The 13259-nt window shown below is 48.8% G+C and overlaps 1 protein-coding gene across 1 annotated transcript in view; it reads left to right on the forward strand.

Annotated features, from left to right (window-relative positions):
• Nucleotides 1-571, forward strand: part of FAM181B (family with sequence similarity 181 member B) — a 1335-nt gene extending 764 nt beyond the window's left edge. Inside the window, exons 2-3 of the mRNA XM_044441846.1 lie at nucleotides 41-140; nucleotides 183-571. Coding sequence (XP_044297781.1) covers nucleotides 41-140; nucleotides 183-571 — 489 coding nt within the window. The remainder of the gene's footprint in view (nucleotides 1-40; nucleotides 141-182) is intronic.
• Nucleotides 572-13259: the final 12688 nt, after the last annotated feature.

Below are 13259 nucleotides of genomic sequence, written 5' to 3' on the forward strand. Positions count from 1 at the left end.
GGCCGCCGGCGGCGGGGCGGCGGGCCTGGGCGGCCCCGAGGGCGGCCCGGGGCCCTCGGCCGTCGCGGGCGGCAAGAAGGTGCCGCTGCGGAACCGCAACCTGCCGCTCTCCTTCTTCACCGAGCCCTCGGCCTCCAGCCGCGCCGGGGCCGCCGCGCCCAGCGCCGGCCCGAAGGAGCAAGGCGGGCCCGGGCCGGCGGAGGAGCTCTTCGACCTGCTGGCCGCGCCCGACTACGGCAGCCTGCTCCCCCCGGACCCGCCGCAGCCGCCGGTGTTCCCGAGCGGGCGGCTGCAAGCGTCGGATCTGGGCCTGGAGCCGGCCCTCTTCGAGCCGCTGCACGCGCTGCCGCCCCTGCTGTACCCCGACAGCCCCCTGCGCCCCCTCCCGGCCGCCCTGTACGCCGCCCCCTCGGACCCGGCCGCGGAGAGCAGCCCCGGGGCGCCGGCGCACCTGCCGGCGACGGCCGCCTTCGCCCCGTTCTTTGCCGATTGCCCGCTCCCGCCGCCGCCGGCGATGCCCTACGAGTACGGCCCGGGCTACAGCCGGGGGGGCCCGTACCCCAGCCTCTAGCGAGAGAGGACGACGAGGAGAAACTCCGGAGGAGAACGGGCGCGGCGGCGCTGGGATTGGCGCGTGCCCAGTGGGGGGGGGGGCGGCATCGGGTGGCGTTTTCAGACTTGGGGAGGGGGCGAGCGTGAGGGGGATTTCGTGCACCCCCAGACTGCAAGGAAGACGGCAGGGTGCTGCCATGGACGGCAACAGATGCACCTGCCCCATAACCATGGTGACATCCTTAGCATCTTAATGCTCTAGACCAGGGATGCAGGACGCCAGTCTGGCCCTCGGGGGTTTGAGCCGAACCCTCGCCCGGCCTGCCATGCCTCTTCCCCTGTGCCAACTCCTTCCTTCCCCAACCACCAAGCACTCTGGGTGTTTTCCCAGTTTCCGTGCAGCTCCTCCGCTCTGAAAGATTACCATCTTTTTCTGGAAGCTTAGAAACTGGCAGGATGGCTTTAGGCTGAAAGAGGCTGGTCTTTGGGGGTTGCTGGCCCTGCCCGCTTTGCTTGGGGCCCTGCCCACACTTGGAAAACCGCCCCTCCAGCTTCTCAGAAATGGCAATTTGACCCCAAGGCTGTAAGAGGTTCTGCACCCTTGGCATAGATGTAAATTGGTTTACCAGCCTTTAATCTAAGGAACTGGAGGGTTGTGGGATCTCATGAGGATTCTTACCCCTTCACAACACTGCAGTCCCTGGGTTGCTTTGGGAGAAGCCACGACAGTTTGCGACACCATGCTAGACTTCCAGCATCTTTGTGCATAAAAATGCACCAAGCTTATACAGTGGTCTGAGGGAGCGGTTCTCTTCTGGCAGAGGCCACCTGGGCAGCCGATTCTTGGGCCACTGCTTTCTGAGTAAAGCAGCTCTTGGTTTTCCTTGGGAAACTAGAAGAGGAGTGATTTTTTTCTTTTTATGGTGAGGTTCTGAAATGAAAACACCTTGCTGTTTTTGTTGATACCTACTGATTTGAGATGCCTGGAATCCTGGTTTCTCCTGCCCTGCATCTTCAAAATAAGTCAATTTGTGCAGCGTGGGATTGTGCTGGATTAAGGCCGACGTGTCTTGGTGGAAAATAAGCACACTTGCCTCTTTTTTATCTTGGCACAGTGGCCGTGCTGGCTGCAGATTGCCGAGGACCGCTGGACAAGCCGTTCTCGGCCGGCCCCTGCCCTCTGCCCGTCTGCAGCCTTGCCGCCATTGCCACCGGTCGCGAGTGCTCGTTCTTCCTTGTCGGGGCTGCCCCTCGCTTGCACGATAGGCAGCGAGACAGCGTGTGGCTAGTGACACCACTTCCTTGCCACCACAGGTATCTGGGCCAGAGAAAGAGAGGCAGCGGAAGAAGCAGCTTGGATGCAATCCGTCTTTAACGCTGTTAGTAGGCAGGTGGAAAGGATTCTCCTCTGGGACCTTCCCTTCAAAGAGGGAATCAAAGAGTCCACGACAGGTTGGCAAAACTGTGACAGAAGAGGAATAGGCTGCAGGTTAAAAGGTGGCAACATGTGGGCAGGGGAATTTCGGGCATCGGGGGACGGGGTGGGGGTCTTTTTCTCGAAATTAACGGATATCTGGCAGAAAATGTTAAGGAAATGCAGTGAAGGTCAGACTCCCAATTTGCCTTGCACCACTGAGGTAGTCCTGAGTTGGGAACGTGTCACCATATTGCTCCACCTTCTAGAAAGTCCAGTGGGGGAATGGAAATGGGGAATATTGATGTAAATGCTCATCTGTGCCCAAATTGCTTACACATCCATAAGTCCGTGTCCCCAGGTGACTTCCTCCTTTTGCTGGATAGATGCCTCAAATACACATAATCCATTTAGAAACCAGATTCTTTTACAGGGAGCTAACTTTTTCTTTCGTTATGGTGGCAAACATTTTACTAGCACAGGCTGAAGAAAACTCAGCCTTCCTTAACCAAGTGAGTTTCTTTACCTCTTCTAAAATTATGACTCCAGCTTCTTTGACCTGGTTGAATAACTGTGCATTGTTAAACTGATATTTAATTCCTTTGGATGTTCTGTTTGCAAAGCGTGATACAGTTTTGTTATATTGTTCTTTCTGGTGCAACCGATAAAAGTCTAAGATTAGCCCTGGACAAAACAGACGTGGCCAAGGGCTTGAACCTATGCATATCAGGAAGAACTTCCTGACTGTTGGAGCAGTATAACAATGGAACCAGCTGCCTAGAGAGGCGGTGGTCTCCCCCACTCTGGAGGTATTCAGGATGCAACTGGACAGCCTTCGGAGAGGGATGGGTTAACCGGGAGTCCTGCACAGAGCAGGGGGGTTGGACTTGATGGCTTTCTGGCCCTTTCCAACTCCACTGTTCTGTGATTCTATACCTGAACAAAAAAATGTTCTACATGCTGGGAGAGGAAGGACTTTCTCTGTCTAAAGATGCAACACTTTTGTCTATGATGTACCCTAAACGTGTTTAACTTTATTTTAAAAGAACTCTTTCTTCCTCCTATCCCCAAATTTAGTCAGATCCTTCAATGCAAATTCCTTTCCTGCTCCCACTTTTGTGAATGCTGGTTAGAATGTTCATTAGAGAATGCCAACGTGAGCCAGAGTGCTTCTAATTAAAGGAAATGACAGATCTGCTCGTTTCTAAAACCGAGACCTTGATCCTCAGAGGCAGTTGCTCTAGAGTAGAGCCTTTAGCATAATCTGCTGTTTAGGTTGCAGACGTAAACACATTGACGAAGGAGCGATACCTGAAGAACTCAGTAGGAGTTCTGTGTCACCCCGTTTAGGTTTGCACTGTTAAGTGTATGGCGGGATATTGCAAAGAGCAATACTAAGACAAGCAGCGGACTTGCTGACAAAACAGGAGAAAGCAAACTGGATCGGCTTCATTGCTGCATTCTGCATGAGCTCTCCGGGACTTCTTTCATGAACTTGTTGGGGCGATGATAAAGCCATGGAGTTGTCTTGTGTACAAAATATAATTGGGTCCTTAAGTTATGTTAATTAAAGTCTATGATCAGTCGGAAAACTGAGATGCACTGTGCTTTAACGACGGGTTAGCCAATTTGGAGGGGTGCCTTTCCCCATCGCTGGGTCTTTTGGTACGGTTGACGGTCGAAGCAGGTGTCCTACTGCGAGATTCTTAACCATGATTATTGGAGGAAGCAATTTCTGTTCCTGCGTTAATCACAGTTTGCAAAGGCACACAGGAAATGGAGCCAGAAAGCCTGAAAATAGGTTATTTTGTAACTTTGGATTCTCTTGACAGCTGTCAAATGGTTGACTGTCAAAGCAAAGCCCCAAAGAAAAAAGGGTGTTGAGTTTTTTGCCCGTTCTTAGTGGATTCTTGGGGGGTTTAGGCGCCTTCTTTAGTTCTCACTGCCTCCTCTTTTCCTCCTTTTGCCAGCTCTCTTGCTACTTATGCCCAGCCCAGCCTTATGCCCAGCTGCTTATGCCCAGCCCAGGCTGATCATAAGGGCGCCTCTTTTTGCAATCCCTTTCTTTTGCTACATGTCAAAAAAGAACTTTTTAAAACTCTGGCAACTCTCTCCCATTTGCCTTTTTTTGAGAGGGAATATGCAACAGGGTATGGTGGCCGGTTTGCCGGGGATGCCGTATGAGGCGAGACTGAGGGAACTGGGTCTCTTCAGCCTGGAGAAGAGGAGACTCCGGGGGGATCTGTTGGCGACATACAGGTACATGAGGGGATGTCACACGGAGGTGGGTAGAGACCTGTTCTCCCCTGCAGAGGAAGGCAGGACGCGCTCCAACGGAGCCAAGCTCAGGGAACCCAGGTTCCATTTAGATGCCAGGAAGCACTTCCTGACAGTCAGGACCCCGAGGGTGTGGAACAGGCTTCCACAGGAGGTGGTTGAGGCCCCATTGGTGAGGGTGTTCAAGGATAGGCTGGACATGCTCATGGTAGGCATGTCATGAGTGGAGCTGGGGGTCAGACTAGATGGCCCAGAAGACCCCTTCTGACTTTCTCTGTTTCTATGTATTTCTGCATTATGTTCTGTCCTGGCCATTGAGGAAGGACTAACTTGGGTAAGTATAGGCAGGAAGGTTATGATTTGGTTTTGGGTGGGGTGGAGGAAGCCCTGTTTCCAAGCTTGCAGCTTTCCTTAACCTGGTGTCGCTCTGCATTAAACATCACTGGCAGCCAACAAGTCCATGACATGGACGTGAGAATTGAACTATGCATCTGGCCCCTCTTCGTTTGTCTAGATGTCAGGGTTTTGTTGGTTTTTTTCATGGCTGATTCCACACTGGTGCTGAATCAGTGGGAGAAGAAAACTCGGGGAAGAAATAGCAGCCTGCATGTGTCTTGAAAATTAAAATTGGATCAGAACTACTTTGCCATCACATTTCCAGCAGTGACCAGCTTGGTGCCTCAAGAAAACACACACGCTGGTGGATTTTCCCTGTTGTTTGTCCCCTGTGCCTGGTATTTAGAGATAGACTCCCTCTGTATGTATGGAAGTTCCTTCTGACTATCTTGTCTAACAGCTTTAGATAGATCGATTCCGATGTTGTTACGACCCAACTCTGCTGGTTTGGACCACAGATCCAAACTGAGCATCTCCAGATGAAGTTGGACTAAAACTCCCATCACCTGTGACTACTGGTCATAGGCGACTGGATGGAAATCGGAGTCCCACCGCATTTAGGACACAGGTACTCCTTACACTACACCCTCTAAACGAGTGGGAAATGAATTGCACCAGTTACTGTGTAAAGAACGATTTCTTGTCAGTTCTGGTTACCCCTTCCCCATGCAGAAGCTTTGCTAGGAGACTGTTACTCATGACATGGAGAAAAAATATCTCCAAGGTGTTTTTCCTTAAAGCATCTGTAGTTTAATACCAGCCTTTCCAAACCTGCAGCCTTCCTGATGGTTTGGACTTCCAATTCCCAGGATTTCTGAGTGATGGCCATGTTGGCTTGGGCTTCTAGAAGTTGAAGCCCAAAATACCTGTCTGCAAATCGGATGGTTGTGTTGGTAGGGGATGGGGGAATCCTAAATCCATAGCTGAGCAAGGATTTTATTTGGACAAGGAAAACGCCAAGGTGAGTTTGCAAACTGTGGCAAAAGGCAGGAGATGGAGAAAGAGGAGTCAGGCTAAAGAAGAGCTGGTGTGGTGCAGCGAGGAGATTGGTGAACCAGGAGATCCAGGTTCTAGTCCCAGCTTGGCCATGAAGCTCACTGCGTGAGTGAGCCAGTCAGACTCGGCCCAACTTACCTTACAGAGCTGTGTGGATAAAATGGAGCCATCTAAGCCACGCTGGGTTCTTAAAAGGAGAGAGAGTGGGATACAAATGCAGTGTAATATTAATAACATTTGGCCAGGAAATCTGCAATCCCAAACTGAAGACCAGCAGGATGAATTAATCAGTTGCTGTCAGGTATTACATGCATCACAGCACTCGGTATTCCTGGACCAAGAAGGACTGCTCTGCATTTCAATTCCACTTTGATTCTGTGTCTAAAGAACAAATCTTGCTTGATGAAGAAATCTGAAGGAGTGTGGTGCAATGGTTAGAACATTGCACAGGGACTTGGAAGACCTGCTTTCTAGTCCCCGCTTGGCCACGAGGCACATTGGGGACTTTGGTCCAGGCACTAACTCCCTGCCTAGCCTACCTCGCAGGGCCATTAGGAAGATAAAATGGGTAGGAGGGAGAGGATGCTTTGGGCTTCTTGGAGGAATAGCGGGAGACTCATGTTCCAAATCGAGGTATCATAAAATCGCTCATTCAGGAGCCAGTCTGGATCTTGGCCTGAAAAAGCTTTCCTACCCCTGCTTTGCTCTGCGGGACAAAAAAGACAAAATTGTTTTGTTTTATTGTTGCGTCCCATCCTTGCATTCTGTGGTGCAGCCACTGTTGTGTCTCACTGCCCACAACTGCACGGGGCCCCTTTTGTGGATGCATTTTCTGCAAGCAAAAATAGCTCCTAGAGAGCAAAGGTGGGTGTCAAGATCAAGACCAAAGGCATGCAGAGAGAGTTTCAATGCTTCTCTAATGCTTTGCGATCCTCACATAAATCCCCAAACTGGTTTCTGCAAGGAGAGATACCGCTTCGGTGGCACAGGGGGGATGATTTTGGCAACTTTACAACACGCTTTTGTTCAAACTAGCAAGCCAGTCCTCTTCACCAGCTCCAGTGCTCCCCACCCTTTGCAAGGTGCAGCATCCACTCCAGTGCCAAGATGCTACTGACTTGTGCATCCCATAATCACTGTTTTTCATGGTTGGTACTGAGTTCCCCAACATGCAGAGGACCACATCTTCCTTACACTTGCTCTAAAACTGAGTGAAGTGTGTGTGTGTGTGTGCGTGTGTGCGTGAGAGAGAGAGAGAGAGAGAGAGAGAGAGAGAGAGAGAGAGAGAGAGAGAGAATAAGAGAGAGAGTTGAGGGTTTATTCAAAGACCTCTGTTTGCTCTCTGAGGTCAACCCATCCTTTTGCGATTGCAATAATTTAATCTATTCCCATAATCTTTCTGATGGGTGATCCAAAGCTGGCCGTTAATTAGCCATTTTATCAGGAGTCCCTTTCCAGAATGGAAAGGTCAACAATGTTATGAAGTCCTCGCAAAATAAAAGCTGCAGAACAGTCACAAAGATGGGGATTAAAAGGAGGGCTTCACAAGTGCTCTTCCAAGGACACGTTGAAAGAGAACATCCAGAGCTTGGAAAGGTGATCTGTCCCTTACACATTTAAAATTGGGCTTCTAGGGTTGCAAGGCTCTTGAAAACAGCCTTTTCAAATAGCCTTTTTCTCTTAGACACTACCGTATAACAAAAATTGTGACTCAGATTTGCCGCTCTGCATGAGATGGATGTTGGAACAGCTGCCATGAAATTCTGCAGCAAATTCAATGGTCTCTTCCACCTGCTTCCCCAGCACATTCTGAATTCGTCTCACTCAACGAAATTCAGTCCAGTGCTAATTGGCTGACTTTGGACTTCTTGAATCTACTTCATAGCTGATGTTGTTTATAATTTTGATTTGATACTTACAATCTTTCAACAAAGCCAGACATCAGCAAAAACAAAAAATCTGCTGAGAATACGAAAGAAGAATAGAACCACAAACACATATACGGAAAAAAGGGGGAAAACAAAGCAAAGCAACTGCGGTTGCTGCTCCTGTTTTTGTTGCTAGAAGTATTCGAGCAAATGCTAGGTGCAAAAGCACACACCTGGAATCCAAGATCAAGGTACCTCTAGCATATGCTCAGTGTAGGAACTGACTCAGAACATCAGAACATACGAAAAGTCATGCCGGATCAGACCAAAGCCTCATTTAATGTGGTGTTGTGATTAAGATCCCAAGGCTGGGACTCCGGATATCTGGGTTCTAGTTTCTGCTCAGCCATGGAGCCAACCGGGTGGCTTTGGGTCAGCCATGAACTGTCAGCCCAACCTACCTCATTGGGTTGCTGTTGTGAGAAGACTGAGAGGAGGAGGAGGAGGAGGAGGATGTAAACCTTCTTGAGTTCCTTGGAAGGAAAACAAAGTATGATATAAATATAATAAACAAAGAAGTACACCTAGCTGACCAGCCTCTTTTCTGACTCTTCCCTGAGGTAGGGATGCTTCTTGGAGACGCATGTGTGTTATGAACATTCTTTCCGTCAGAAGAGAAAAATATTCTAGGCGTGCAGAGAGTTCTTTTTAAAACTTGATTGCAATGAAGGGAACAGAAAAGAATGGTTTCCTTCCCATTCTTCTGTTCACCTGAGCACAGGTTCACACAGCCCTTTTGAACCCTGCTCCCGGCTGCTTGTTCCCTCCTCCTTTCCCCTAATTGGCTAATAGGGTCCTGAGAGTTACACTCTTTCCTCCCGCCTGCTCCGCGCTGCCCCAACACCGGCCCTTCTTCCCAATCCAGCCCTGCCCCCGGTGGGCTACCATAGGCTCATTTTGTTCTGTCCAGCTTGTCAATAAACAATCAGGAAGTATTTGGCCCTCCTGCCTACATGCCTGTTTCCCCACACCTTGTGCTTTCTGATTTTGGCCCCTCCCCTCCTTTGGGCTAAGTAATTTTCTTTGTTACCCTTTGTAAATCTCTTTACTCCCTTGTTTCAAATCATCCTTTCACACCTAACAAGCGTGAATGGGTACATCTTGTTCTCAAACTGGGAACTGCATTCCCGGCCTGGGAAGATGCTGGACAGGTCCCATCACATGCCTTCCCGAGGCTCCGGCTTGTAGGGACGGCAGAAGTCTTAGCTTCCAATCTTGAGGGCCTGGATGCCATCGCACATTTAAAAAGTGCATCCGGGGTTTTGAGCATCCCTGGGAATTCCATTCTTGTTATGCCCATCCTGGATTCCCGGTTAAAATTAGGCCAGTCTTTTCTCTTTTGTGGAGAACTGTCCTCTGTTTGAAGGGCTGTCTGGTTGAAATCCAGTTTAAATAATTAAATCTTTTTAAAGCATCACCTATACATATAAATTAGCTATGCAAATTTTCCGCCAGTTGGCATCCTCTTTCTTAAGGTGAAGTGATTTATGTCCCCCTCCCCCCCCAAACAATTTGCAGGTGGCCATCTTAGTTACAACAGAACTGAATTAGGGGTGAATTTATGTGTGAACAGCCTGCAAGTTCAACATATTGATCTTCCCACTGACTCCAACTGGGTTCAGACAAAACCTGCACTCAAGAGTTGCATGGGGTGAGTGGGGGGGGGTTGCTGTTGAATTGTGGGTGCTTGCTGAAAAGGTGGTTTATTTTGAAAGGGGCCATGGAGGCCATTGAGTCCAACTCCTGCAGTTGCATGTTACACCATCCCACTCAGGTGGCTGTCCAGTTTCACCTTGAATGCCCCCAGTGTGGGAGAGCCCCCCACCTCTCCAGGCAGCTGGTTCCACTCTCTTATTGCTCTGACAGAGAGGAAGCTCTTCCTGATGTCCAGCCTGAATCTGGGTTGTCCAACTTGAACTGGTTATTCCGTGTCCTGCACTCTGGCATCAGCAAGAAGAGATCCTGACCTTCCTCTCTGTGACAGCCTTTGAGGTACTTCTAGAGGGATATCATGTCCCCCCTCAGTCTTCTCTTCTCCAGGCTGAACATGTCCAGTTCTCTCAGTCTCTCCTCATAAGGCAGTGTTTCCAAACCCTGGATCATTTTTGTTGCCCTCCTCTGGACCCTTTCCAATTTTTCCACATCTTTCTTAAATCTTGGTACCTAGAACTAGACACAGTTGTCCAGGTGAGGTCTGACTGGTGAGGAGTATAGAGGAACTACTACTTCTCGAGATTTGGAAGTAATACTTCTGTTAATGCATCCCAAAATACCATTTGCCGTTTTGGTGGCTGCATCACATTGTTGGCTCATGTTTAGCCTGTTGTCCACAATAACTCCAAGGTCTTTTTCTTTTTCAGTTCTGTTGAGCCACGTACGCCACATCTTGTTCAAGATGCACTTGGTTTCTTTTTCTAGGTGGAGGACTTGGCACTTGTCCCTATCGAATCTCATTCTGTTGTTTTGAGCCCAGTGTTCAAGTTTATCAGGATTGCCCTGGCTCTTCATTCTGTCTTTCAGGGTGCTTGCTATCCCACCCAGTTTTGTATCATCTGCAAAACTGATTATTGTTTCTCACACTTCCTCATCTAAATCGTTAATAAAAAAATGTTGGAGAGCTCTTAGGTCTAGGACTGAACCCTACAGCACCCCAGCAGATGCTTTTCTCCATTTTGAGAAGACGCCTTTAGTGAACATCCCTTTTAGCAGCCAATTTTAGATCCGCCTAATAGTAGCTCTCTTGAACCCACTTTTTTCTAGTTTATTTATCAGGATGTCATGGGGCACTTTGTCAAATGGTTTGCTAAAGTCTAGATAAATTATGTCCACAGTCTTTCTGCTTTCCATTTGGAAGGTTACTAAGTCAAAAAATGAGATTAAATTAGTCTGACGGGATTTATTCTTGATAGCTCCATCTTGGCTTTTATTAATCACTGCATTTTCTTTGAGGTACGTGCAGATTTTTTACTAATTTGCTCCAGAATTTTTCTAGGGATTGATGTCACATTAACTGGTCTGTAGTTCCCAGGTTTGTCTTTTTCCCTCCTTTTTTTTGAAGATGGGGATAAAGTTAGCCCTTCTCCAGTCACCTGGCTCTTCTCTTGGGTTGTCTGACCTGAGTTAAGATAACTAGGCATTTGAAACAATCCACAGAATCCAATATAGCAGCAGACCCTGGGTTTTCCTCATCATTTGTTCCAGGTTAATAAGCCATGGCTTGTTATCATGGCTGGCTTCAGACAACACATTATGACAACCCACAGTTCAACAGCAACCCATACTCAGCCCATATTCAACTCTTGAGAGTGGTTATTGTCTTGTCTAACCCACTCACATGATCTTCTTGATTGATCTCTGAGCTGGAGTAAAAGAGAAAATATATCTAGTATGACGGTTAGAGGAGTCGAGTCTGGAGGCTGCAAATTCATTGTGGCCGAATGCAGCACACTTTTATCAAGCTTGCAGTGCCTTTTCCCAGAAATCACCTCTGACAGAAATCTTTCTATTAGACTAAAGCATCTTCCATTAGACTAAAGCATCTCTATAGTGGAAGCCCTTTAGCACCACCAAGTGGTTCACTCTGATTCCTACATCTCATTTATTTATCTATTTATAACGTTTCTATGCCGCACCCATCGCCGAAGCCTTGGGGCGGCTCACAAAGAAAACAAATAAACAAAGCATATAATGATATTAAAAATTTGGAGTTTCTTGGCGATAATATAAAACCATTAAATAAAACACCGATCGATTAAAATATCGTTTAAATAAAAAGGTCTTGGCCTGGCGCCAAAAAACAAATGACGGGGTCAGGAGGACCTCTCTGGGGAGCACATTCCATAGGCTGGACACCACCGCAGAGAAGGCCCTCCTCTGGGTACTCACCCTCCTAATATCTTTCATGGAGGGCTCCCAGAGAAGGGCCTCCCCCGCCGATCTCAGGGCATATATGGCAGCTCTATTTTGCACCAATTGAAGTATCCGGACCGTCTTCAAGGGCAGCCCCACGTAGAGCATGTTACAGAAATCTAATCAGGAAGTTACCAATGCATGTGTCGCAGTCACCAGGCAGTCGTTCTCCAGGTAGGGTTGCAGCTGATGGATCAGCCGAAGCTGAAGGAAGGCGCTTCTCGCCACTGCTGTTACCTGAACTTCTAATGTCAGCTCTAGGTTGAGGAGCACTCCCAAGCTGTGGACCCTGTCCCTAAGAGGGAGTGCAACCCCATTCAGGACAAGGTCCAGGTCCCCCAACCCGAAGCCCGACCCACCTACCAACAGGACCTCTGTCTTGTCTGGATTGAGCTTCAGTTTATTGGCCCTCATCCAGCCCATTACCTCAGCCAGACACCGGTTCAGTACAGCCACTGCCTCACCTGGATTGGTTGAAAATGAGAGGTAGAGCTGGGTATCATCAGCGTACTGATGATTCCTCAACCCACACCTCCTGATGACCTCTCCCAGCGGTTTCATGAAGATGTTGAATAGCAAGGGGGACAAGATGGACCCCTGAGGAACTCCGTGGCATAGCTGCCATGGTGCAGAGCCATAGTCCCCCAGCACCACCTTCTGGAAACGGCCATTGAGATAGGAGCGGAACCACTGCAAAGCAGTGCCTCCAACTCCCAATCCCATTAGCCTATCCAGAAGGATACCATGGTTGATGGTATCAAAAGCCACTGAGAGGTCCAGGAGAACCAACAGGGATGCACTCCCCCTGTCTTTCTCCCTGCACAGGTCATCATACAGGGCGACCAAGGCAGATTCAGTACCGTACCCGGGTCTGAAGCCGGACTGAAATGGGTCCAGATAATCAGTTTCATCCAAGCGTGCTTGGAGTTGTCCCGCCACCACCTGCTCTAACACCTTGCCCAAGAACGGGATGTTGGCCACCGGTCTATAATTGGCGGCCACCTCTGGATCATCCTCTTAAATGCCGCAGCTTCAAATCTGGCAGTTCCCTTTGAGTTACGCTTTCAGGCTTGGGCTATGCAGGAGTTCAGGGCCAGCCAGGCCATGGGGCAGAGCGAGGTGAGTGTCTCAGGCAGCTCAGGGACAAGGGTAGCAGTGGGAACCCCTCCAGCTTTCATGAACTTTCTGGCTGTTTCTCACCATTGGAGGGGAGAGCCATGTATGTCACACAAACTGAAACAGGGTCCCCTCTGGTACAGTGGGGGTGGGGAGACTGTATGTCATTGCTATTATTAATATTTCTTGGCTGCCTTTCTGGTTAGGAGACCCTCCCAGGCAACATACAATAATAAAGCACACAATAACATCTGATTCAGACTTCAAAGAAATAACGGAGCAATGCAAGCAGCAACTTCTGTGAACATATGATGGTAAGGCCAAAGTAGAAGGTTTTCAGGGTCTTCTTAGAAGCCTGCAGTTACGGGTTCTAGCGAACCACAGATGCCAACTTATTTCAGAAGTGTGGGCCACTGCAGAAAAGGCCCTGCCTCATGTGTTCACACACCTAAATGTCCTCACAGGTGGGCAAATGCGAAGGGTCTTTGTTCTTGTTTTGCTTGGTGTAAAGTGCAGGCGGGCTGATACTTCTGATACTTGAAAGTGGTCCTTCAAATAATTTCCTTTTGAAATGTCCCCAGTTAATTAGCATTATTGTTACAGTTACATTTCCTGTCAGATGAACCTAGAGGAACTCTATGACAAGGTTTCGAGGTGGCTAGATGGAGGGG

Source organism: Varanus komodoensis, unplaced genomic scaffold (genome assembly GCF_004798865.1).
Source record: "Varanus komodoensis strain SLA01 unplaced genomic scaffold, ASM479886v1 scaffold4, whole genome shotgun sequence".
NCBI classification, from domain to species: Eukaryota; Metazoa; Chordata; class Lepidosauria; order Squamata; family Varanidae; genus Varanus; species Varanus komodoensis.